Genomic DNA, 27,947 nt, shown 5'->3' on the forward strand with positions numbered 1-27,947 from the left:
TTGTGCGGTGGAATTGCTTAACCTCAGTTTGTTATTGCTTGTGCTGTGTCAAGCCTGGGCTTTCATAAGACGGCTGGGCAGTGAAGCGTGGGAATGCCAATAGCCTCTGTGATCCAAGTCTTCATTTTATCGTTGGGGGTGTATTCCCCAAATCCAACTTGTCAAGAAGAGCGCCTCTTTTAAGTCAGTTGAACAAAAATCTGTGAATGTCTGCGTAGATTCCCATCAGCCCCCTTCAGTGGTTTAATCACAAATCAGCTCGGATAATACAATCTGTCTGTTTGCTTGCCGGAGCTGTGCTTTCAGCTACTTGCATGTGCTTGGGAACGAGACTCGGCAGCAATTAGACGTGGTGTTTTGGAGCTTAAGGGAGCGCTTGGGCACAGCTGTCAGCAGGCCGCTTCCATTACTGGCAAATAAAAAGAGATAGAGTGGGAGAGGCTTGCACTGTCTTGCACCGAGCGAAGAGGACACACAAATTCTACAGCTCAAGCTTGCAGGGCTTAGTCTTTGTGAGCTTGTTTGACTTTCTGATCTCTTCACAATAGGATTTAAATCAGAGGTTTACGTTATTACTCACAAGCGAAAGAGTGAAGGTGTTTGGACACCCAAGTCCGCATTCATCGTGTTTTCTTTAAGCCTTCATCCAGTAAAAATCCTCATGCACAGACACCTTGCACAATGAGCGCAACATGTTGAAATATTCTGTTCACATCATGAGACAACGTGAGAGACTTTTACCTGCCAATAAAGGAGCTCAGGTCTGTTTTGACATGTCAGTGGTCCAGTTTGATGCACCGTTAGTCATGTTGGAACCACACCTAAAAAAAACAGGTCCACCAATTTCTGCAATCCGGATGATCCTGAACAGTTCCTAGCAGCGTGTCTGAGGTGTGGTCACTGTTTATCAGAAGCTACTTTGGATCAAGATGTTCAGATGTACTACAGTTGCCAGTATGGACTTGGACTTGCCAACACCTTATCTTCTTCTGAACCCACTTATTCCTGTTAAGGGTCGTGGGGGTCTGCTGGAGCCTGCCAACTCCTTATGTTCAAGAAGAAATGTCCTTGGTCAGGGCAGTTATCTCTAATGTCCTCCTGTTAAACCACACAGTGGTTAATGAATGAGATAAGTGTTCTGTCAGTGCATTTATACAACATCTATTTGTTTTAAAAAGTTGGGTGGACTCCATTTAAAACACAAGCCTCGCTCAGTGGAAGGAGAATCGCTTCTTGTGGTTTTCCTAGGTCTAAAAGGTCACAGTAAGCAATGGAAAGGGAATCCAAGGAGTAGGAAATACCCACTTTCACTCATTCATTCTTATAACATGACATCAGCCCTCCAGCTGGGGCTGTTAGGCAAGCTGTATGAAGTAGCTTAACTTTTCCGCTATAAGTATTACTTCATTGCTTAACCATTAAATTGCAATTGAGAGATTAAACTGATTTTCAGTGACGTCCCTCTGCAGGACATTTTATCTCAATGCGAACTATCTGTACTGCAGATATTTTCACACTCTGCGGTTGGGAAGTAATCGTGGCCGTCATGTGACTTCCCCCTAAGGCCGAGTACAATCATATGACGCTCCTCTATGGGAAAAGCATTAGATCATTCCCATGGGAAAGCTGTGACTGGAGCCTTGTTGTTCGTGGAGTCGGGGCTAATTTAGCTATCACAAGTGATAGCTGGACTTGTTGGTGGCGATTCGGTGAGCAGGTGCACAGGTAATTACACGCTTTTGATTGACTGCTAGAGGTTGACCTTGGCTGCCAGTACGGTGCAGCGACACCCGACGGGCAATGCGCTCCCGTGGGCGGACTGGTCCACGGCGGAGATTCGCCTCAACGTGATTATGTCACAGCTAAGTCGGGGGGATCGTTATCTTTTATTCCTGCCTGTCAGTTCCAGTTTTCATCAAATTCTACTTCAGGTTCTTTGCATATTATATGAGAATTCCCCTCTCCAGCTCCTGGTTACCCGTCCCAGCACACATTATGCAAGAAGCAGGCAGCCCGGACGGGTTACCAGGCTGTGTCAGCAAACCGAATATGTGCTGTTTTCCTGCTGTGTTTCTGTTTGTGTTGATTTATGCATGGGTGCAGATCTTGTGTGTGGGTATGTGTGCGCAGCCATGCCAAACTTTATTTCTCCTGAACGCGCTTGTTGTGTGGAAATGTCAACACGAGCGGAGTATGACAGAGCTTGGCACAGATGGCCTTCCCGTCATCCCCGGCTCCTTCCACAGCTTGACACTGGGTAGAGCTCACAGAGCGAGGGAGAGAGGGAGAGAGACAGTGGTTTGGATTAAAACAAGGAGCCGTTGGAGGAACATGGAGTAGCTGTGGTGGTGGTGGCAGGCTGATGCATCACGCTTGGATAGCTTTCTCTGGACCAGCAAACGCTTTTATTTATGTATCTAACCCTTTGTTCCAAAGCCAAACTTTGTCAACTAAAGGTAGCGAGCTACCTTAATTTGAAGACTTTTGGGATGAAAGAGAGCAAAGGCACAAACAGAGTAAGATGAGCTCTTGCGTTACTCGCTGCAGGAGTGACAGTTTCCCTGGTTTGATTCCTTTACATAAGAGTTTAAATTGTAATGCATGCATGAAACTCAGCTAGGGCTTGTGTGCATTGCCCTGCAGTATCATAGCACCCATACGTTGTCCATACTGTTGCCTGCATACAGTACACATCAGTTTTGCCAGACATAAGTGGCCAGAGAAGAACTCAGGATAATATTACCTTTCTAAATATTTACATATAACATTTCCATTCCTCCTGCCTCATCTCTTTATTTCTAAATTCTTCAAGGCTTGTTACCCCTAATTGGACATCTCTGGCACATGTGTCAGCAGGGGTAGTACAGTCATAGTCATATTCACATTGCATGTGTGGGTTTAGGATCATTAGGCTGTGTGTCATGCTATATGTTTCTTCTCATAAAGAGACATCATGTGCAATGTTTTGCAGGTGTATTACATAACAAGGTTTTTACGCCTGCATTTTGCTTAGATTCAGGGAGTAATACACCGATCAGCCACAACATTATAACCACTAAATAACATTGACCATCTTGTGACGATTCAGTTGCTGACAAACTTTTGGACCTGGCATTCATTGGTGTGGATGTTACTTAGACATGTAGCACCCACCTAGACCAGACCAGACCAGGCACCCCCACCCCATAGCAATGACACTCCTTGATAGCAGCAGCCATCCCCAGCAGGATGCAGCCTGACACAGACACACACACAAATGCACTTTAGAACAGCACAAGGTGTTGACCTGGCCTCCAAATTCACTAGATCCCAAACTGATCAAGTATCTGTGGGATGATCCACAGAGGCCCCTCCCCCTCAACTCATAGGACTTTAACACTAACAACATTGTGTTGCCAGACACCACAGGACACCCTGATGAGTGTCTCTGTTGAGTCACAACTGTTTTGGAGGGACAAGGGAGACCTACACAATATTAGGAAAGTGGTCATAATGTTATGCCTGGTCGGTGTTTGATCCAGTAGTGTTGCATGTAACTGGTTCGTGTTCACAGGGAGAAAACAATCAAGACGAAGTTGTGACACTCCCTCAACCTACAAGCTTGCAAACAGTTTTGAGTCTGGTCTGGGAACTGAGGGCCCGTCCACACGGAAACGCAAAAACGCCGAAACGCAGAAGTTTTTCATCGTTTTGGCCTTTCGTCCACACGTATCCTGTAAACGCATAGCCCTAAAACGCACTTTTCTGAAAACGGGTCCCAGGGTGGAGAAATTCGCAAACGCAACTCTTGCGTTTTCATGTGGACGGCGAAAACGGGGAAAACGATGACGTCATCGCCACACTCCCGAACAGCCTTCCACATCCCGCGAGACGTCTCGTAACAACATCAACAACAATGGCGGACTACATGCTAGTTTTCCTGCTGGAGAAGATATTGAGCCTATTAGGGTTACTAGGGCAACATATCATGCTCCTGTGCCACCACGCTGAGCAAAAAAGGCGATTTGTAAACAGCACTCAAGATTTGTGCGCATGCTCCGCCTCTTCCTCTCCGTTTTTGGTGAATTTCTGAAACTGAAACGGCGCCACCTATAGGCCTGGAATATGAAGTAGCGTTTTCGGTCGTGCTGAAACGGATCCGTGTGGACGCGGATATTTCTTGAAACGATGATCGAAAACGGAGAGGGAAAAGATCGTTTTCGTACGTGTGGACGAGGCCTGAGTGTGGGCCATGACATTTAATCCCGTTTTGTAGTTAATGTGCCAGTTTTCTTCAGTTTGTTTAATCATCTGTGTGTTTGAGTGTAGAACCACATCTTAACGTATAAGCTGCAGCCAGACACACTCGGGCGTTGGAGGATTCGCTCTGGGGGCATACAACGGATCTATTCACCCGACAGTTTCTCTTCTAAAGACGCATCAGTTAAAGTGCTCGGTTATGTAATTAAAAGCTTATAAATAGCGCGACGTATCGGCCCGTGGGTAACGCGGGTTCTCGCTGCAAAAGCGAGCTAAAGACCACCCTCTCTATCCGGTCTGTGTTCACATCAGCTGAAACCAACTGACCCGGGAGGGGAAAACAAACAAGGTGCCAACGCATCCGTGATCTCCTTCTTTGCTTCCAGATCTGTGTGCACACATTTCTTTCATGTTTTTTTTTTTTTTTTTTTTTTTTTTGTCGCACTGTCAACACAGACCTTGACTCCAGAGTAGTGCAGCAGAGCTTTTTCTTCAGCTATCTTTGTGCAGTTTTTCTAGATGTAAAAGTGTCTTGTCGCCCAGAATGCCTCTTGAAACAGCAGGCGTTCTGTGATGAGGTGGTAACAGTTTACTATCTGCCAACATATAGTTTTTACCCTGCCTCTGTCAACACGGCAATAAGCGAACGTGTGCGTACTCTATATTGTCACCGCGTCGGCGAGCACTATACGACCCGGCGGCAATTAGAATAGTGCACAAGCAGGTGGGAGAGGCAGGGAGACGGGAAGGAAGAAAGAGACGGCGAGCCCCGGCTGTCTGTCTTTGCCTTTGATGGGCCTGCCTCTGCCATCTGAATCGTTTCAAGCTGGCGTTGCCTAGTTACAGCGAGCAGAGGATGCAAGGGGTTGGGAGGGAGGAGAAAGAGGGAGGAGGATGGGAGGAGGGTGGGTTTATGGCTCTCAGCTGGGTGCAGAGTAAATGAGTCCTCTCGCTGCCCGTGGACCCTTCAACCTCTAACATCACTCGCTTCTCTTTCAATTTCTCAGTCGCTCTTTTTGTCGCGCTCACACACACACACACACACACACACACACACACACACAGTTCCACAGGTTAGAGGTCGATTGATGATTTCACTTTGTAGTAGAACATCTCACACTCTCCTGCTCTGTTTTCGGTGTTCACTTTTCTTTCAACACACATATGAATATGCATATACGTCGGTAGACAAGGGGACTAGATTTGCACAAACTTTGCTACTACCCCTGCTCCTGTGGGACGGTCCATGTGGATTTCAAAAGAGGTGGAACACGTCGTCATATCCTGTAGGCCAGCAAGCTAACATGCCATGTTTATTTAAGCAAATACCTCAACTGTAGTAGTTTAAAACGGTGTAAACTTTGTTGACGTCACCTCTCGACTCCAACTCCTTCCGTGTGTCTCGAGTTTCTAGTTGAACTGTAAATAATGACAATAGGCAGTATCTGTTATTCCGATATACGCTGTCTGAGACATTGGCTGTTGCCCCCTAGAGGTGAAGCCATTGGACTATAGCTGCTAGTTTCTCAGATTGTTTTCTAGCTATAAGCAACAGCTCATACGATTGGGCCTCTATGCTTCGATAAGATAAGATAATCCTGTAATTTATCCCACAGTGGGGGGGCATTTGCAGCGTTGCAGCAGCATGTAGTTTAAGGGACGGCGCACACGAGAAGGAAAAAGTAAACATCGTCATTAACATTAAACCTGACCGTTAGGCTCAAGTGCCTGGGAAAATAAATACGAGTCCGTGGCGCTGCCAAATGAAATGTTGATAACAAAATTGGAGTGTAGCCACTCCTCCGTCTTTATTAATCTCCACCTGACTGTCCTTGCAGCATCGCTCCCTGGTGACTCTTTTGTCCTCTTCGCTTGTCGAGAGGCTTTGCAGCATGTATTCAGAGAGTAAATGAGAAAAATGGCTTCTGTTCAGCACCTCTCTCTTGGAAGTGTTTTTGAATCTGTCCGTCTTCAACAGTGTTTTAATTTTAGCTTCATTTAACAATGATCTAATTTAGTTTAGTGCTTGTTGAGCTCAGTCAAGTTAAGACTCTTCTGCAACTGATGGATCTATTACCCCTTATCCAGTAGAGCAGGGGCCACATACTCCAGATTTTTCTACAAGTACAGGTACAAGTAAACTAGAAGAATAAGTAAGAAAACTAAGTGCAGTTTGGGCACATTGCCGTCTGCTGTTTAGTTCTGGGTCTCAGTGTTGTGTTCCATCCACTTCTCTTGAAAAATTGTAGCCTTCTGTGTAAGTTTTGCCCTTTGCAAATTCATCCTGCAGGCCAGATTAGACCCTCTTGCGGGCCGGTTTTGACACCTGTGCAGTAGAGAGTTGAGGGGGGCCTGAACCTAGTCTAACCGTCATTGGGCAAGAGGTTGGGTACATCCTGGACAGGTCGCCAGACTGTGCAACCATTAACAGTCACGAAGCCAAGTCAGAATCACTATTAAAACCCATATAGGTACTGAAAGAGTATCCACAGTCTGCAGTGTTCTTCCCTTCAGTTTAGGAGGCTGTGTGCGCCCCATTTGTACAACACTGACTGAAATATTCCTGCAAAACTAATGACTCTTCCACGAGCCTCATCTGTCTTTATATTTACTCTAATAAATGTATTTAGCGGGGCAGCACAGTGGTGTGGTGGTTAGCACTGATACCTCACTGGGTTTGAATCCATCGGTCGACTGGGGCCTTTCTTTCTGTGTGGAGTTTGCATGTTCTCCCTGTGTCTGCATGGGTTCTCTCCAGGTACTCCAGCTTCCCCCCACCGTCCAAGACATGCTTGTTAGGTTCATTGGCGATTCTAAATTGGCCTGGGATAGGCTCCAGCCCAGAGAACAAGCGGTGACAGAGAATGAATGAATGAATAATATATTTAGCATGCTAACAAGCTCAGCTAAGATGCAAGACAAACATAAGTCTGAAATCCAAGGGCGACAAAATCTAAATCTGAGACTTGCAGCGTACAGTGATTGGCTGTGAACTCACCAAATGTGAAAGTGAAAGGACACAAATTCTCTGTCTCTCAGTCTGTGGTATTCTTCTATTCTGCTTATTAATGGTTTTCACTGCCCGTTATCGACTCAACGCGGCGTTCTTCTTTCCCCACAATCGTAAAAAAGAGAATTAAATTATTCTTTTACCAAAATCCCCTCAAAGTGGTTCAGCGACACTTCCTACATGTGTTGTCAGGCCTCTGGGACTTTCCTTTACTGTCTTTAAATACATACTGTATGTCTCAGAATGACGCATATAGAAACACAGCAGTGTGTGTTTACGAGCTCTGAGCTGGTGTGTGTGTGTTTCTGTTGACCTCGGAGGAAATTTCTCCAACTCATCCCCGTTGGCGTTTCTTTGATAAAAGCTCAGCCCTTTTTTCTTCTGATGAGTCGACACAGTTTGGAAGGTGTTATGGATCAATGATGCGAGCTCAGGCTTTAGCTGTTGGAGCTGCGTTGGAGCTGCTGGGGGTTTGTTCCATTGTTGTGCATGTGTTCGTGTCTGTGTACGCAGAGAAGGCTGAGAGGAGGAGGATGAGTCATTAAGCATTAGTCTTTCACCTTTAACCATGTTGTGGTTGCTTTGATTTACAGCTTCCTCAACACAGAGAGGAATTCGATGTCAGATTTGGATGACCCCGTCCAAGTTTACCTGTGCATATTTACCTGCTGGCCTTATCGCACGAACCTTTGAAACGCAGCGGCTTTTATCGTAAACTTGATTCAGTGGTAAATGCCACAGCGTAGATAACACGCGTTCACAGAGGAGCAGGGTTAAAGCCAGAACGGGGCTCGTAATAAGTTACCGTCTGTGAGTTCTGTGCAGACGTGCCCTCTGTTGCACATTCACAGAGTGTGTTAATTAACATTGACATTAACTTTTTGAAGCACTCAAAACATTTAAATGTCCAGGTTAAAATCCTAAAAACCTACTTTTGTTTGAGAATCCAGGATCCAGACAAACAGTTGGAAGAATCAAACTCAAATGGTTTGATTTACATAACTATACACGGTGCAATTTCATTCATTCATTCATTTTCTGTAACTGCTTGTCCTCTGGAGGGTTGCGGGGGCTGGGTCCTGTCCCAGCTCTCATAAGGCTCTTTTAGAGTACTGTGGGACCTAGACACAGTTACTTACATACGCAGCCTACTCCGGTGCAAGCCATTTATACTTGTGAGCTCGTCAGTCGGGTTAAATTGTTGTTTCCACGTCCTGCAATGGCGACTAAAACTTTTGCCAAACACGAGTCGTACAACTGTTGTATCTCCAAACCTCCTCAGTTAACCTTTCCTCCATGTGTTCTATCTTTCTTGATCCAAACAATCAATTTGAAAATTGCGGAGATTGAGAAGCAGTCAGAAATACTAAAGCGGAAACACGCAGCAACCAAGCGGATCAATCACAGGTCTTGAGGTCTGCGTCGTCGCGGCGCGTAGTTAGATTTCTGGGGAGGTGCAGTCTAAACCGCCTAATAGGGCGAGAGGCGAGGTACACCCTGGACAGACACAGACGGACAACCATTCACACTCACACCTATGTCCAATTTAGAATCACCAATGAACCTAACCAGCATGTCTTTGGACGGTGGGAGGAAGCTGGAGTACCTGGAGAGAACCCACGTAGACACAGGAAGAACATGCAGAAAGGTGGATTCAAACCCAGAACCTTCTTGCTGAGAGGCACTAATTTCATTTTATTAAAATTAGAGACATTTTGTTCCTAGTAATAGTTTTTTTCCCACATGATCTTTAATTGCAGAGTACTTTTAAAGTCTTTTTATAGATGAATCAGGGTTCGTCCTCTTGCCATCTAATGACGCCGATTGAGAGATTACTGTCACGATGGTTTCACGGGTACATGATGATTAGCCACAGCTGCGCACAATTGTTGCATGGAAAGAGCGTTTCTACATCATTAGGAGTCATCAGGGCCGACTCAAAGTAAGCTGAGAAGGTGTGAAACCAAGTCCAGTCAGGCGCTTCGACTGCAAGTTTTCTTCATAAGCATACGTTTATAATACCATCTCAAAGAAACCTACTGGTAAATTACTAAGTAAAGTGTTTATAAGATCCCAAATCATTACGTACTACTGGTCAAAACAGATTGCGTCATTTTAAACATCTACAAAAGTCTGAACTGAACTTACACCCATCCATCATCGCCTTGCTTTCAACTCATCTGTTTCCATCTCCGTCTTCTGGTGTTTTCTCAAACTAACCGCAAGACACGCTGTGTGCTTCCTAGCTTAACCATGCGGGCGTACTGTTAGAGAGCACGCCGATGACAGCTGCTCTTTGCCATGCTTCAACATCTGGGTCCCCTCAGGCTGGCATCTCAGCAGGGCGGTCAAAAAAAACTGCAAAGGGACTCGTTGTCTGGGCTCAAGTTGCAGCATGAAGCCACCCAGCCCATGACAAACTTGGAGGACACAGATTGCCAGCTAACAGTGATAGATATACTGTACATAGAGATATTTATGTTCACGGCTTGACACCTGTGTAAAAGGCATCACTTTGCAGGTGCTTGCAGCTGCACTGAGGTGCGCGTTCAGTTAATTTTGCTCGTCTGAAGCTTACCTACAGTCCTAACTGGAACAGATATTCACACCAGATAAATGATCCCCACTTCTGACTCTGAAACAGAACATTGCTTATTTTCATTCATTCGTTCGCATGATTCACAAATTCCAGAACCAGATCCTTGTATATTCGTACAGTCAGCGTTTCTATAAATACGCTGCGTTGACAAAAACAGTACGGCCAGAGACAGCTGCTAACTGTTGACTGATGACGTGGGAGAGGAAAAAGTATGTTCAACAAGCTGATCTTGGTTGTTTTACTTGTTTGAAAACAGAAAAATACTGACGCAGATGTAAGATGGTTTTACTTTTAGATAAATACAAAGATGGGGTACAAAAATAACGGTACAAAAAATGAGTAAAGGTGCTTTCACACCTATATTTGGGAGTAAATCATGCAATGTTCTTACAATATTGCATAACCCTTTTTGGTACGTGTTCTCGGGGCAATCATGAAAATTGGACTTTAGAGAAATCAGGTAAAATTATCGTATTGAAAGTTTTAAAAACTGGTGTCGGGATGAAACCCTTGGACCCCTCGTCAAACCCTACCCTACCCTACCCAGGTCCTGGGTTCCTCCTGGTGCACGACAATGTCCGGCCTCATGTGCCGAGAGTATGCAGGCAGTTCCCGGAGGATGAAGGAGTTGATACCAGTGACTAGCCCCCACGCTCGCCTGAACTAAATCCAATGAAACACCTCTGGGATATTATGTTTCGGGGCATACGATGTGGCCAGGCTGCACCTCAGACTGGAGCTCAGCGATGCCCTGGTCCAGATCTACGCCGTCGCTGTCAGGCATGCATACAAGCACGCAGGGGCAGTTCATATCAGTATAGATATCCATCATGATTTTTTGTGTTCCTTTATTTTTTTTAAGCATTATATACAGAGAGATATTAAAATATGATATAAGATGTAAAATGTATGGTCAACTCCCTTAATAAACTGTGGGTTGTTGGTATATATCACAGATTTATACCCAATTGTGCAGCCTTAAACCATATGTCTCTGACAAGACAGTGCTCAAGCGATGGGTTTCCTTTGCTTTGAATTCATGCATGCAGGAAACCAGAAGTGAAATGCATTTATCAAACGAGATACAGGGGAAGGAGAGCTTTATCTTTCCATATTATGGCTGTGTGCTCTGTAGGGATTCTGCAGGAGCGCTTGGCTTGAATCCGCACACTAACCTATTCCCTCTATTCTTTGTTCAGCCTGCCTCCTTAACAATGTGTAACCAAACCACCCCCTGCTCCATTTCCTCTCCTTTTCCTGGAACGCAGGAAGTTGGGTGCTTTCTACTCCACCAGGTTGGAGAAATGGGAGGGGGGGGGGGGGGGCTCGGAGAGGGTGTAGCCGAACCAGAGGTCACTGACCCCGGCCATGCGGAGGGGTGCACACCCTAAGCTGCGTGGATGTAGTCACCTTCCTGCCCTCATCCACTCTCCTCCAGTGCATTTTCGCTTCTTCCCACGCGTCTTTCATTCACCGGCTCGTTTCGCGTCCTCCTACGTCGCGGCGGTGTGAGTGTGTGCCAGCGTCCTTTGAGGCCCTTTAAGTGGCCCTCCATCACAAATGGACAGTAGTTCAAAAGAGTTTGGACACAATGGCAGCGGCTTGCCTGCGTAACCCTGCAGCAGACTAGAAAGAGGCACAGGTATGCTCACATGAAGCCTTGCGCCGACGAGGCTCGTGTCCAGAATGTTTCGCGCTTAATCGGGTTGCAAAGCGACCCTTTCTCTCCTTTCCTCTTCCTTTTCCCCTCAATATCTTCCCACCTTTGCTCCCATCTCCTATTTTCTTTGCACATATCCTCTCCTTCCGCCTTCCCCTCCCATGTCCTTCACTCCTGCTGCTGCCTCTCTCGCTGTCAATCAAGTTTTAAATCCCTCACTCTCATCACTTCACTCTCCGCTCTCTTGCCCTCCTTGCCCTTTTCTCTCTCATTATCAGCCCGTCTCTCCTCTTCGTCTTCTTCTTCGCTCTTGCCATCTGTTTGTCTTTCTCTTTTATTACTCTGTCTGGGTGTTGGTCCTTTTCTGACCCTTCCTGTTTCACTGACATCATTCAAGAAAACCAGGAAGCTGCCGATGAAGTCACCACCCCACGGTGCCTGCGCGCACCAAGTTTTTGTTTCCTGCTGAGCTTAGATTTGAATGATTTGCATTGTGGCTGAACTATTACGTGCAGTCAATATTTAACCTGGACAGGAAAACGGCAATTCAGTGCCAATGAATTTCATCTCAGCTCGTTAAGGTTGTTAAGTCACCTCCAGGCCCCCGCAATATGAAAAAAACAAACCTTGCAGATTGACCCACTGTTCAAACAGAGGTTCCGTTTCACTGACAACACACACAAGCTCAGAGGTTCTTTGGAAATTCAACAGTAGAAACTCATATTTCAGCATGTTTGGGCCTGTGGGATTTAACCAGGGCAAAGAACTAGGACGCTAAATTGATACGGATATATTCAGTGGTCTTGCGTAGCAGCCATCTGCTGGGCGACCGGGACCGTAGCGGGTTCTGGTTTGACACTCGTCTGTCGAGTAAATTTATAGGGAAATGTTTAATAAAACCTGAGACTGTTTCAAACACTACGTCTGATCTTGATCTGTGTCGTTTGTCTCAAGGTTCAGGAGGACGACACACGTCATCTCTGCTTAGAAGGGAATTACAAAAGAGAAAAATTTGTCGACTTTGCTTTAAATTTACACGACTAGGTGATAAATTGATGAGCCAATGGCAGCGCGTAACCAGTTCCCAACAGAGTGACTCCAGATCCACTTCCCGCCACGAAAAAAAAAATATGTGCAGGGGTGGAAGTTGGCCTGGCTTCCGGACGAGTGACACGATTAAAAATGAATTTAAAACAAAAAAGGGTTTGTTAGAAAGTAAACCAGAGTATAAGACAGTAAGGACAAATAGTGAAGCTCTCACCAGAGTCAAGTCATGTTGTAATGGAGACCAGAGGTTTTACTGCCTCACACACTGATCAGCCACAACATTAAAAGCTCAGTGGAGAAGTGAATGACATTGACCATCTTGTGTCAGTGTTCTGCTGGGAATCTTTTGGACCTGGCATTCATTGGTGTGGATGTTACTTAGACATGTAGCACCCACCTAGACCAGACCAGGTAACCCCACACCCTCCAACCCCCCAACCCCATTGCAATGACACTCCTTGATGGAGAAAACTGGTTTAGGAACAACTCAAAAAATCACGAAGAACAGCACAAGGTGTTGACCTGGCCTCCAAATTCACTAGATCCCAAACTGATCAAGTATCTGTGGGATGATCCACATTGTTGTACAGTATGTTACAGTATTGATCCATGGTTGATTTCTACAGAGCATTGTCATGCAAAGGACTTGCGTATATGTAAATTCGTATTTCTCCTCTAAATGGGCTCCTCCAGCTAATCACCTGTAGCAGGGAGGATATAAAGGACAGCAAGTGGCTTCAGTCAGTTGTCTGCATTGATTGGCGTCTCATGGTGTTGTGCTTGCAATAATAAATGGTATACTTTGTCCTTGGAAAGCCAGCCTCAGTCTCACGCCTCTCTGAAAAAAGTAAAGCCTAGATCGGTCAAACTGACACAATAATAATAATCCTGACTTATTCTATGTAGTTACTTGTAATCTGTCTTTTATATTATAGTTTCTCCAATATAATGGGAGAAGGGGAAGTTGTAAATTAAACACTATAAGCCTATAATGGCATTAAATTCAGAACTAATATAACCTGTTTAAAAGCTCAAAATAAATTGCCGTGCCTGCAGATAGACAGAGCAGATGTTGTTCAAACCAGCCGCCGGCCGTAGAATCAAGCAGCTGGGCAACAACTTAAACATCTCCTTCTTGTTGCTTGCTGCCGTTTTTCTCTCCCAGCTTCTCTCCGATCTAATGCTCGTTTGTAGGTGGCGTGTGTTCGCAGACTATGATCTAATACAAATCCATATCGTTCGGCTGCGTTTGCTTAGTGCATCGATTTACAAACCCGCCGTTTACACAGCACCGGCGCAGCAAACTGTCAGCTGACTGATTGTTTTTCCATTTAGCTCGGTCCATTACGACGACGGGGGCGGTTAACCCCTAAAGCCAGTCCCACACGCTTAACCTCAAAATGAAAGGTTTCATGCCTCAGTGTGTTTAGTTTAACGGGCTGAACTCGTGATTATACTCTGTTGAATATAACAGCTTGAACAATTTTCTTTTTTCCCCCAGTAATTTTAGTAACTTAAGAGCCACTTTCTGCTGCTAAAAAAATACACCACAGTGGTCATAGTTCAGTTCACTGCAGCCGAGTGTGTACATTATACATTTTAGATCAGATTTCCTGTTTGAATGCTCTCTGTGAGGCTAATGTTTTCTCTCATCTTTCTTCAGATCTTCCCATGGAGTACAATCCGTCAGATCATCCCCGGGCCAGCACCATTTTCCTCAGCAAGTCACAAACTGATGGTGAGTTTTAATCTCTTCTATTTTTGGCGTCTTTCATCTCTTTAAACGGGAATTACCGTGTTTTTACAACCTGGACCTTATTTCTGGCTTAAACTATGATCATTTACTCACCCATATAACTTTGGTGTCATTTGGAGTCGTTCAGACGATACTTACATCTGTGTATATCCATATAGTGGGAGTGAGTGGGGCACCGAAACACAGCCTCTAAATAACGCATTATCTACCGCGAAACTCGTTCATTTCACCAATATTTTATTATGATACGCTAGTGCTATTCCCAGTTGAGTCCGGAGTTACCTGTTATCTATTCGAGGACATGCAGCGGTTCGTTGTTCTTTGGCCAGCTGTTCCTCTCTCTGCCTCCGCATCCTCCTTTCAACAAGCTCCTCATCCGTATACTCTGGCTCAAAACGGTAAGGACGTCCATCATAAACAAAGTCGTCTCCCACAACCTCAGAATCGGAAAAATATTCAGCCATGTTGCAGAAAACTAGCAGTAGCAAATTACAGGTAAACAAGCCGACCGTCGCGGGTGCGTACGGCACTCAGAGATGACATCATCCAGGTCAGAGGTTAGTAGGTCAATCTACAGACCCCGGATGATAATAACAGGTAACTCCGGACTCAACAGGGAATAGCACTAGCGTATCATAACAAAATATTGGTGAAATGAAAGAGTTTCGCGGCAGATAATGCGTTATTTAGAGGCTGCGTTTCGGTGCCCCATTCACTCCCATTGTATCGCACCAAAGTTATATGGGTGAGTAAACGATCGTATTTTATGCCAGAAATAAGGTCCAGGTTGTAAAAAACGGTAATTCCCCTTTAAAGCTCCCTCACTGGCTTAAGGCTTTTTTAAAGTACTGCAGGACATAGATGCCGTAACCTATGTACGTAACCTACGCTGGTGCAGAAATTGACGCAGAAGCCTAAACCGCCCATTACAAATAAGTGTTTGTAGATGATCTGCACATTCCAGGATAATGCAGTTCACAGTGACGATAAATTACCATCTAGATCCATCTAATATTTACCTGCATGCTCTTTAATGGCTTTCGGATTCACATCAAAGATAATGAGCTTAACCACAGCTTAACCACAGTAATTAACTGTCAACTGACAACAACAGCTGAACGATGTGGTTTGTCAAACTACTTTCAAGTTTAGTTTTTTTTTTTTTTTTTAAAGAAAAATCTGCTGATCCTCATAATGTGACACCTGTTGACAGAAATCATTCAAAGAGCAGTGTTGCCATACGCGGCAGGCTGAAAAGCGCCATTTCGACGTGTCCTTATGTTTTAAACCTCTTGAGCAAGTCAAGCGGCGGCATATGCCTGCTGTGTGGGAAGGCAAGCTGTTTGATTGATGCGTGGATTTCAGACGTGGCGCTGTGCAAATATACCAACACGCTTTCATCTAACATAAAAGCTCCAGAGAGGATCCTGTGAACATTTTTTACCATCTGCCTTTACGTCAGATTTTTGGTAGGGGGTTTGGAGACTGATCTTATATTTCCCACTTCACACATGATTTCTTTACTTGGATGCAGCCTTAAGACTCTCACATATTGATCTAGTGTTTAGAGCCTTATAAGCCTTTTATTAGCCTTATCAGACTCTCATGTGAACGTCTGCTGGCCTTTGTTCTCAGCACGGTGCATAAATACCAACACATGAGTCAAATAAGTGGAACAAAAATGTGATCCTTTAGGCGAGCCGTTAGTAATTCCCTACATTTCTTCTTTGGTTCTTCTGCGCTTATCCAATAAATGTAAAATACCTAAATATTGTCGTCCTTTAAGACCCAAAGTTAAATGTATCGTTACATTTTTACACCACAACTAATGACTTAATGATTAAGCCTCTTGTGTCATAAACAAACGTGGAGACAACTTGGACTTTTGTTTTTTCAGTTGCCGTGCCCAACAAGAGAGGTAAGCATGTGCAGTGTGTGTCGGGTGTCAATAGGCAGGCAACGTTATGCTTAGTGTTTGTGTTTGGGCTCTCCTCGGGGAACGCCCCCCTTCGTGTAGGCTGCATCGTATTCTCGTACTCTCGGCCTGTGTCGTCTTCTGTCGGCAGGTTACGTGCCTTCGCTGCTGATGATATTATTCTGTGTGTGTGTGTGTGCTTCTTCCTTTGCACATGTCAGTCCATGAGATGTACCGTTATGTGTACGGCTGCATGGGTTTGACCGAAAACCTGTTTTGGTTGATAAAACGACACGTCAAAATTAAAATAATAGCATTCAACCCATTCATTCGTACACACAAGGAGCACATCTGGAGCAGTGGGCATCCAGCTGTGCGGCGGCCAGGTTTTGAGGGTTAGGTGCTTAAGCCATGAATGTAGGGGAATTCAAATGTATAACTTTACAGCCATCAGCCACAACATTGTGACCACAGACAGTAGAAGTGAATAATATTGACCTTCTTGTGACAATTCATAGTTCTGATGGGAAACTTTTGGACCTGGCATTCATTCATGTGGATGTTACTTAGACATGTAGCACCCACCTAGACCAGACCAGGCACCCCCACCCCATAGCAATGACACTCCTTGATAACAGCAGCCATCCCCAGCAGGATGCAGCCACAAAAACGCTTTAGGAACAACTCAAAAAACCATGAAGAACAGCACAAGGTGTTGACCTGGCCTCCAAATTCACTAGATCCCAAACTGATCAAGTGTCTGTGGGATGATCCACAGAGGCCCCTCCCCTCAAAGCCCCAAACTAACAGCATTGTGTTGCCAGACACCACAGGACACCCTCAGAAGGCCCATGTCCGTTCCCTGATGAACTGTTTTTGGAGGCACAAGGGAGACCTGCACAATATTAGGAAGGTGGTCATAATGTTATGCCTGATCGGTGTATTGTCCCAAGTGTGCTTCTCTAACAACTAGTGCACAAGCTGCCTAAAGTGTGTGTTTAGAGAAGTGACATGAGATCATTCCTCACTTAAATGTGCAGCACTAATTATGACGTAACATATTTTGGTACGTTTTGTTTGCTAGAAAGCATCGCACACAGTCACGACCGCTCAGCGGAAAAACATGTGCATCAGGGCACGAGTGTGTGTGTGTTTGTGTCAGAGACGGTACCGGGATGAGAAGTGCGAGACGGCGAGCTACGTCACCGTGCATATGTGTGCCTTCGCTCTCTCTCCATCTGCTCTAGTTTGCTTTGCTGGCGATCCTCTCCTCCCCTTGTGTGTTCTGCTACACATACAGTGCACATACCGTAGACCCACACATGAATATGCATGTGTGCCATATTTAGACTGATGCAACACAGCGGACCACCTCAAATACAATCTGCACTTGAATAATGGTCAGTCTCATTTGGAATACGGCAAAATACATAAATACGCATTTGCCAGGGACTTGATCTCAGCTCCTCACGCCGTTTGCTCAGACTGCTTGGCTTTGTTTGACGTGGTATAGAATAATTAGAGGTAAAATGTCTGTTTGTCCATTATCCTGTTGCTGCTTAACCCTGGACAAAGGCTGCCCCCTGTCTGTTAGGGTTGTGTACTGCATTCACACTGAGCTTGAACTCACACCTGTTTCTCTCGTCTCTTTTTTTTTTATTATTTTTTTTTCCAGTTCGAGAAAAACGGAAGAGCCTTTACATCAACCATGTAAGTAAGACAAAACAACATCTGCTATTTTTATTACTCAGTCTGCTTGCTGCTGTGATTGCTGTGCAGATAGTAATTTTCAACGTTTTGTATTTTTTACAAGTTTACACACATTTCGGAGAACAAGGTAAAGTCTTAAATATAACCCAAACCCTATTATGTCGTCCCGTCCTTTTTCAAACTCCACACATCCCACTTTGTCTCGTGCTCTGGTCTTAGTCACATGTTTGAAAACCTAAAAGTACAAATGTAGAAAAGCAGTTTCATCTTATTATGGTGCAGTTCATCTTTGAAATGGGCTTTTATTTTATTTTTTTGAAGAAAAAGAAAATTCCTGCAAGGCTTTTTGAATGACAACATGATTGCATGAGCTGGTAGAAAAAATAAAAAGTACGACGCTTCTCTAAAGATGCAACTGCACCATAAATGCCATTTTCTCCATGCAGCTGTGTCAGGCGCTGACGGAAAACGGCCAGATTTAGTTTGTGGGCTCACAGGTGTCCTAGTTTCCGTCGCTGCTGGTCCGAGTTGCGACAGAAATAGCGATTGACATGCACGTGTGTGTTTGTGTTTTCTATGCATGCGTGTGAACTCCAGCATCATCCAGGCCCAGTGAGACGGAAGTACAGCTCGTGTTCCACCATATTCCTTGACGACAGCACCGTCAGTCAACCCAACCTCAAATACACCATTAAATGGTAACCTTTTTGTCAGATTTCAGTCACCATCTGATTAGATCTGAGAAATGTTCAACCTGTTAAGTTTGTTTATATTTCTATTTTCTGTCTTTACAGCGTAGCCCTTGCAATATACTACCATATAAAGAACAGGTATGACATTTCTTTCCCTTAAGCACCATCATAGCATCAGAAAACTAAACCAAGACGAAAAGAAAATGCCCCTTTGATCACAATACATGTGTTAAATTCTCAGTTGTTCAGATGTTTTGACATTCTGTGTGATGGCTAACCAAATGAAGCCCGACGCCTTGTTCACACCTGGTATTAACGTGCGTCTCGGGCTATCCGATCACAAACCGACAGGTCCATGTACTTCTGTTCACACCTGGTATTAGAATATGTCTCCACGTGCGTGTCTTGTAACCTGATCTCTTGCTCCCGTCCCTTGGGGGGGGTCACAGCTGCAAACAGCCCGCTGTAAGAGCATGAAAGTGAAAAATGTACGTAGTAAAAACAAAAAACTACCAGCTGCAAGGACAGTAGATGTTAAAAGACTGTCCCTACAAACGGACGACACTTAGAATGTTGTGCTGTACATGGAGTCAAAACTCTACTCATGCAGAGGGCATACGTTGAATAGACCGCCCTTCAGTGTGGCACAGGACACGTTTGTGGTCATACTGTTGGGAGAACGTGGTCCATTGCAGCCCGGACCACCTCCAAATGTGGCGTGATGCAGAGGACCTCAGTGTGTCCTCTGTCTTTGGTACGTTCACACCTGTTCACTCGTGATCAGATCACATAAGATGCATTTTAATGCCAGGTGTGAACAGGGCCAGAGTGAAGTGGACATTTCACGCCGAAGGTTATAAAGGGACTAGACCTCATGTAGGTACCACTCGTATGACCAGATGAATTATTAAGTTGCACATACAAGCCGCGTGACATTTACAATCAACAAATTACCAAAATCTTTAGCGAGCATATAAAATTTTGGTCCAAACTCGCCATTAGAGTCTTCAACAAAAGGTCTACCTTTCTCTGCTGAGGATAAACATCAATTCAGACTCATTTTTCTTATCATAGATTGTCAACTTACTGATTTTATTGGAATCTGCCTCAGATGTATTACTCTTTGTCTTATTTTATCTCATCCTATGGTACCACGACTGTCTTTTCTGACAGCGGGACTCTGCATTTTGAAGTACTTTTTGGCTCTTTGGCAACACTTTTGTGAATTAATGGAGCAGACATGGCAACTTTAGTGATTAATGATCGGATCTCAAACGTTCACGTCTTCATAAAAACACCACAACTTTGTGAAGTTCTCAAAACTGGACAAACGACAAAGAAAAGAAAAAAAAGAGGAAAGGGGTCGGTGTTTCAGTTTGCTTTAAATGGTAGGAATCCTACATGGGGCAGCTGTTTGGGGAGTGCAGATACATGCCCTTAAATGGCTTATCAAAGAGGCATATTTTTAACTCATGCCATGTGTTTTTTTTTTATTATTATTTCAATCATACTCTGATATTTGCCCTTGCTCTTTTCCATTCCAGAGACATCGACGGAAGAATGTTGTTAGACATATTCGATGAGAAACTGCACCCACTCTCGGTAAGGCCTCAGCTGGAGATACAGTAGATTAAACTGTAGAGCTGATGAAAAGCAAATAAGCAGGCGTGGATCAAATAGTGTGTGTGTGGGGGGGGTCTGTCTCATAATCTCAGGAGCCATCTGGATCATTCACAAGTGTTATCAGTTGAGCGTTTTCAGTCCAGAAATTTACATAACCACTTCGACTGACGCTCCACATGGACTCTTACTGGCAACGTTTGTTTTCCATTTTGGGAAAACAGTCAGGTCAAATCAGACAAGATTTCATTTCATTTTCTTGTCGTCCCTTTTTATTCGTCGTAGAAGTCTGAGATTCCTGCTGATTACGACAAGCACGACCCTGAGCAGAAGCAGATCTACCGCTTCGTCAGGACGCTGTTCAGCGCTGCACAGCTCACTGCCGAGTGTGCCATCGTCACTTTGGTGAGTTCAGTCCAAGTGTGTGGATGTGTGTGCATGTGTGTGGATATTAGTGTGTATTTCAGGAGTTGACACTAGGAGGGAGTATTGCTTCCCGGCTGCCTTCTCTGCGATCATCTGCTTTCTACTTTATGTCTTTTATTTTTGTAATTCTTCCCCTCGATTCATAGGAAATGCTCAATATAACCCTCTGGAGATGGAGGATGTCCTCAGAAAAATGAATGAATGAAAAGAAAAGTGAACAAGAGAGACTAGAAAATAGGAAGATAACAGAAATAGAGTGGCGATATTAGTTTGATCTGCGTGATTTCCTTTCAGAATTACTTTATTTTGCGTCTTCCTGACTTATAACATCCTGTGATGCTCACTCAAGTCTGTCGAGCAGATTACATTGCACCTTTTCTCTCTCCCATCATCTTGTTTATTAGTTTATCTGTGTTTTTATTTAATTGCACAACTAAATGGATGCCGTTAAGCGTTAGTGTATGTTTTTGCACTTCGTTTAGAGGGATGTGCATGTTCAGTCATAAATGAGCGCAGAATTGACTTACTCATCTACTATATTTATCTTGTATTAGTCACATCATGTTGGAAATGAACTCTCTCTCCTTCCACACTCCTCTGCCTAGAAACATCTCATTCTGCCGCCGACACATGCGTCCCCAGAGACCGGGGAAGTGCACGGTTAATATGGCCAGCCTGGTGGCCTAGTATTAAGTTGCCTTGCCTCCTGACAGATGCACAACAGTGTATAAACGTGTGTGCGTTTTGGACGGGCGTGCCACTTTTTTCCAAACTGGAAAGCAAAGACATCGACATACCGTATATGTGAGTGTTCAGTGTCTGCGTCCGTGCACAGGTGGTCTTTTATGAGAACGGTTTAAGACAGAGTGCAGCCTGGCATATGGTCTTCCTCCTCCGGTCCCCTAGAGTAGAGTCTGGCATGCCATCAGTAATTGAATAAGGCTGTTGGGGATGGTGGTTATGGTGCTAGCTTAGCTGACGCAGCTAACTTTAGACGGAGGGGTGGAAGCTGGGCGTCTTCCTTCCCTCCGCAGTCATTACATCGTACGAGGGCAAAGTGAAGGTTTCTTTGTGGATGGAAAAGATGGAAAAGCGCGAGAGTCAGCGTGTCTGCTTGTATGAAAATCAATCCCAGTTGTCAAAATAAATCCCAGTAGACGGAAACAAGAACGAATCAGACACAGGCAGCGTATTGTTAGACATCGGGCTGCAGCTCAACTGGTCAAATTGTGCCATTATGAAAGCAAATTTCAGGTATTTAAGTTGATGCATTGGTTTAACCCATTCAGGCCTAAACACTCTTCTGTAAACCCCCTCTCAAAACCTGAGGTTTTTCAGAATATGTCAGCACTTAAACCTTAATTTCTCAGGCTCTGTAGCAGATAAAAACATGAAATAAAAAGCATTTGACAGCTTACTTCTTTGGCTTTCAACTTGACTGACTTGCTAGGGCATAATCTTCAAATGCATTTTTTTTAAAAAATCAATAAACTCCAAAAATTTTGAAAATTTTGAAAATCAGTAAAGATCTATTTTTTCAATTACTTCGTCAATATCACTTCCTTCACTTGAGTCAGCCGTGACGGATCGCTAGCACGGTGTTTAAAATTTTCGATCAAAACATACTCCACGTGTAGGCTTATTTCGACCAATCACAAAGCGTTTTATTAGTCACATGAGTTTAAAAAAAAATCCCTAAGCATCTCTGTCACTCACCCAAGAATATTTCAGCCAATCACAGTGCATATAATTGGCCATGTGCCTCGAAAAAGACGACAACGCTCAAAATGACACAGACGCGTTTGCCGGCCTTAATGGTAACTACGCATAGATGCGTGATCCGGTCTTAAAGGTAAACACGCACAGATGCGTGATCCGGTCTGAATGGGTTAACTGGACAGCCCAATCAGGCATAACATTATGACCACCTTCCTCGTACTTGTGCCAGTCTCCCTTGTGCCTCCAAAACAGTTGGGACTCATCAGAGAATGGACATGGACCTTCTGAGGCTATGGGGTGGGGGTGCCTGGTCTGGTCTAGGTGGGTGCTACAGGTGGTACAGTGTTATTTACTTCTCCTGTCGGTGGTCATAATGTTGTGGCTGATCGGTGCATTGTTCAACTGAAATTTCCTTCATCCGACTAGAACCATGACATCTAAATCAAGTGCTTGATGCTTTGGCTTCCATTTGTTATGAATCCCATGTTACACCAGGATTACTTTTTAAACACAAGAGGCGACATAAACGTGAAACGATGTTGTCGTCTCATCATTATCACACATTTACAACCTACTCCGTCTTCAGGTAGATTTACTTTTTAACCTCCCTGGAGAACGGTTGCTCCGTCTTGTACCCAGCCCGTGTTTAGTTTGACATCAGCCCAGGGTTCACGCAATTAAATCACCTGGGTTTATTCTGGTTGAACGGGGCTACTGTTTTTCCCAACACACCGCCTCTAGATTCTTTGTTGTGCTCGTTTGTGTAGCTAGCGTGCACGCCAGCATGTGGTCGGGCCCTCATTTCGCGCTGGCTCTCTTCGCTGTTTGCTGCCAGCGCTGAGCCACAGCAGAGATAGGCGAGCATCGCCCGCAGGCACAAAGCCGAAACTCACCATGACTCGTCCAATTAGCTACCTGAGCTGTGTCGAAACAAGCCGCAAAATGAGATGAAAGAAGATTTTTCTTTGGCTCCTTGTTTGTCCAAACCATGGGCTACGATTTCATGTATGCTAATTAGACAGTGATAAACTTAAAGCAGATGACCGTCCAGTGTCCAGCAGCCGTCTTCTTCTTCTTCTTCTTTTGGGTCTCGGAGGCCCGTAACACTGACAGCTCTGCCACTGAACAGGTTCAGGCAGAATTTAAATTGAGTGGAATACACAGTGTACCCCAGCCTGCCAGAAAAACACAACATCTCTGCAAACTTCGACTCGTTATCCGAGAGGAGACAGATTCCAAAGTTTTCAGCTACTGTACTGTGAATTCAGTCGACTCCACAGTAAACTCACTGTATTTATGGAAAATGGAGAACGTAGCGTCCCGGTCAGCCGGGCAGAAATTGCAGTAACAAGCAAGAACGAGCTTTACTGTTTTATGAAACCGTATCTGTTTAAAGGTTTTGTAAAATTTCACGTTTCACAACTGAAAACTAGATTTAAAGACTGCTTCTACTTGTGCACTTTTTACACTAAAAGCCTGAAATGCATTGTAATTGGGAGATAAACGAGCTTTCATTTTATTGCCAAAGCATTTAGCTGTCTCCGTGCAACAGCTTCCATGCTACAAGCTGTAAAATCTAATAGAAGACATCCTCTCTTACGCTCTAACAAAAACGATGACGAGTGGATCTGAGGAATTCAGCCTCTCTACAAATATCCCAACTTGTTAAAGCTGTGCCCTGTGGGCTCTTCGGGCTTTGGGCGTGCAGACCGTGGGAAGTCTGGCTACTGAAAGAAATGGTGAGTGCAGCAGAGAGAGAGAGAGCGAGAGAGGAGGGGGCAGGGTTTCGATTGGCATGGATATTTTATGAGGGGAGCTCCGGGGGAAGCTGGATTTTTCATCAGCCCGTCTTACGTCTGAGTATGTAGGAGAACGGAAAGCAGTAACGTGGCGAACTAACTCTTCAAATGAGACCAGAATGTAATTAAAATTGTCTATTGTGTGGACAGATATATAAACTAAAAATGACCGGTTTCCGGGTTTGCAATTATAGAGGTCTTGTTTTATTATCACAATTATGCATGCCCCGATTAAGGTTTCTGTCCTAATGTGATCCTTTAATCATTTAATATTGACTTTTGTGTGTTTTATATATTTTGCATAAACAAGTTTCCTTCCCTGGTGATTCATTTTCTTGTCTTACTTGTATTCTCCTAGACCGTGCGTGCACTGTGCAGCCGTATTAAGTACAATAAACTTCATAATACATCTAATTTAGGTCTATAGGCTTGACAGTTGAATTGTTCTGCAATGCACTTGGGAAAAATTACCTGTCTCCAAGTTATTCCTTAATGATTTTCTTTGTTGTGCGAAATAAATAACAGTACAGAAACTACAAGTGTACTGTATGAAGCTCAGCCTGAACACTCACACTGTCACAACAAATACTAAAGTCAATCATTTTGTTTCGTTCAGTGTTATAAAACTATACAACAGGCGTTTCTTCTGGAGTCTTTAAAGTACTTCCAGGCGTGTTTTAGTCATGTTCTTTAATGTTTTAGTTTATGGCAGAAGAAAAAATGCCTTGATCGTCCCCAATACCAATCAGGACACCCATAGTCCCAAAAAACGACCCTAAAGGCCTAAAGGTACTGCGGGACAGAGACACCGTAACCTACGTACATAACCTATGCCAGTACGAGCCATTTATACTTGTGCACTCGTCAGTCTCGCTCGCTCTGTAAGAACACCTCCCAAACACTAGTTGGTGCTGTGTCTTTTTTTTGCCAGTTGGGTTCATTTTTGTTTCTACTTCCTGCTTCACTTTCAACAATGGCAACTGAAGCTTTTGACGAAATTTCGCCAAAGACAAGTTGTACAAATGTTTGCACCTCCGAATTTCCTCCATGTGTTCCATCTTTATTGATCCAAAACAATCGATTCAAAAATTGCAGAGGAGGAGAAGCAGCCAGAAATACTAAAGCAGAAACATGCTACTACTAAGCGGACCAGTCACAACTCTTGCGGTCTGTGTCCCCATGACATGTAGTTACATTTCTAGGGAGGTGCACGTCAGCTACGACGCTAGGGTCTGGGCTGATGACGTAGCTACGGCACGAAATTGACACTGAAGCCTAAACCGCCTATAAGAAACTACACAATGCACAGGTTTTATGTTCAAACAAGTCATTTGTGTCACACTTCCCTGTCTCAGGTGTACTTGGAGAGGCTCCTGACGTACGCCGAGATCGACATCAGCCCTGCCAACTGGAAGCGGATCGTGTTGGGGGCCATCCTCCTGGCTTCCAAGGTCTGGGACGACCAGGCGGTCTGGAACGTAGACTACTGCCAAATTCTCAAGGATATCACTGTGGAGGACATGTGAGTGACCCTGAAAAAAAAAAAAAAACACCCGCGGCAGAAACACTGCAGTTTATTGACGTGAAGGTAGTGCAAGGTGCACCCACAGAAGAAAGACATCCACTGTCATTGCATCGTAAGCTGTATTTAATAGATGGACGTAGACAGGGACATGCTGCCATCTTTATTTTGTCAATCAAGCAAAACACACCTCCACGTACAGTATATACCACTCTTTTAGACCTAATATCTACTTCATTATTGATTTATTATCAAACCGACCACCCGCATTTAGCTAATGACACTAAAGTGACCTGTGGAAACATATTCACTTGATATTGATGTGAGGACACAAGAAGTTGGTGGGATGTTTTTTCCACTATTGTCTGTTTAAAACTAAATTTAAACTAAAACAAGAGGTTTTCAGGTTCACACTTACAGAGAAGTTAACAGTTTTTGAATGGTAGTCTATTGGAGCCATTGATTTTGGAGGTAAAAAAAAAAAAAAAGAACCTCTTTCCAATACTTTAAGGACTGAAAAAACAGGTTTTAATGACAAACTGACTTCTAGAAATACCCAGAACTGTGTCACTCAACACACGAACAATTGCAAGTTGTGTGATACAAGGAGAAATACAAATATATGCCATAAACAGCAGTGATTACTCCTCCTTCTGTTTATTTTAAGCCGTTTTCTGCCCCTCGGTTCTTGTGTGGGAGGTGCCGAATCACATGTGTGAATATACTATACGATGTCTAAAAGAACATTAGCATGGGAGACGCTCCTTAGACTGTTCATCTAGTTAGAGACAAATAGCGTTGACAGCTAGAACCTGAACTACGGAGCTGTCTTCGACATGCAGACATCATAGAAAACAACAGAAAACTAAAATAGTTGCTTCTTCTATCAGTCGACTGACTTGACCTGACCTTGCTTGGTATGAAGTCTCATCCATTGTTAATAACCCTTCCCGATTGCCACTCTAGCTGCCGTCACCCCACCCTCCCCGCTCTGTGACGGGCGTTCAGGGTCTTCCTGCGCCGAGAATAGCCGGCGTTTGTCGAGTCATTCTGGGGTTGAGGAGGTGTCGAGAGGAGTCACGTGGTGGTGGTGTAGACTCGCTCAGGGTGACCTCCGTCCACTTTATCAAACACCCTTGGCTGCCTTTTGTCGTCGTGGAGCTCGGGTGGTCCGGAGGGAGCGGAGTGACGAAGGTGGATTCGTGTCATAAATAAATGATCGTGTCTATCGTGTCATCAACCCGTAAAAGAAGACTTTATTAGTGTCTAACAAGCTGACAATAAGAGATGCTCAGTTTAAGGGTTCACACTGAAGCAATAGATTAGATTTTATTTAGGATTTTATCCTTAGATTGTATTAAAATGTTAACGGTTTGGAAAGAAGTGCATTTTGTGATTCAGGAGATTTTTTGGAAACCGTTTTTCAGTGTCTTTTGCATTTTGTTTGTTGGCTTGTAAGCCTGATAGGCTTCTCTTTATTTATCCCCAAATAAATTTATCTTACTGAGGTGGCCTCCTCACATCTCCACGGTCACCATATGGATCATATAGATATCTGCCCTTCTTCTGGACAATTTAAACCATAAATGTGAGAAATTTCAGATTCTCTTTTCTCCACCGTTACCGTTTTCTTGCCCCGACTCTCTCTCCGGACGATAAGATCAGTCTTCCTGATTTTTAATTTATTTGTTATTAATTTTATTTTATGTGAAATAAATACTTTAAAAAAAAATGAATAAAATAAATTCTATTGGACGTTGGTGTGTCCAGTATCCGACCTCAGTTCAAGACAAGGGTAGAAGCATTTCGAGCACGAGGACACACCTCCTAAACCACATCGCTCTCCTCCGGTCCACAGGAATCTCGGCTGTAATATCCCGAGGAGCAACACGATGCCGCAGACGTGTTGCCTCTGCCGCCACCTCTGACCCCCCGCTGCTTTCACGCTTTTCCGCACCAGTAGCCGTCTATTCTTGTCCTCTGGCTCGGATTCACAGAGCAACGGCTGTAATCCACCTGTTCGGGACTCTTTCTAGCGAGCGGAGCCCAGCATGTGCTTCTGCTGGGCTCCCATATGGCCCTTTACCGGAGAGCGTCCCAGTATTTGACAAGAGGTTTAATCGGAAGGTCAATTTGAGCCTTTTCAAACCCCTGATTCGGAACACGAGCCTGTTTCCACCTGCTGACAGTAAAATAACTGCAGGAAAGTCCGGAAAGAATATTTGGAAGCAAT

The 27,947-nt window shown here is 44.3% G+C and overlaps 1 protein-coding gene across 4 annotated transcripts in view; it reads left to right on the forward strand.

Moving 5' to 3' along the window:
- The window catches only part of ccny (cyclin Y), a 45,771-nt gene that overhangs the window by 12,204 nt on the left and 5,620 nt on the right, over positions 1 to 27,947 (forward strand). Inside the window, exons 2-10 of one of the 4 annotated variants that reach the window (XM_084565904.1) lie at positions 14,219 to 14,293; positions 16,209 to 16,229; positions 17,902 to 17,936; positions 18,040 to 18,063; positions 18,534 to 18,634; positions 18,731 to 18,766; positions 20,173 to 20,230; positions 20,534 to 20,653; positions 25,548 to 25,714. In XM_084565904.1, the coding sequence (XP_084422030.1) occupies positions 14,219 to 14,293; positions 16,209 to 16,229; positions 17,902 to 17,936; positions 18,040 to 18,063; positions 18,534 to 18,634; positions 18,731 to 18,766; positions 20,173 to 20,230; positions 20,534 to 20,653; positions 25,548 to 25,714 (637 nt within the window). The remainder of the gene's footprint in view (positions 1 to 14,218; positions 14,294 to 16,208; positions 16,230 to 17,901; positions 17,937 to 18,039; positions 18,064 to 18,533; positions 18,635 to 18,730; positions 18,767 to 20,172; positions 20,231 to 20,533; positions 20,654 to 25,547; positions 25,715 to 27,947) is intronic. The other 3 variants (XM_084565906.1, XM_084565905.1, XM_084565907.1) reach the window with 3 other exon arrangements.

The sequence above is a fragment of the Chelon labrosus genome (genome assembly GCF_963514085.1).
Source record: "Chelon labrosus genome assembly, chromosome: 18".
Classification (NCBI taxonomy): Eukaryota; Metazoa; Chordata; class Actinopteri; order Mugiliformes; family Mugilidae; genus Chelon; species Chelon labrosus.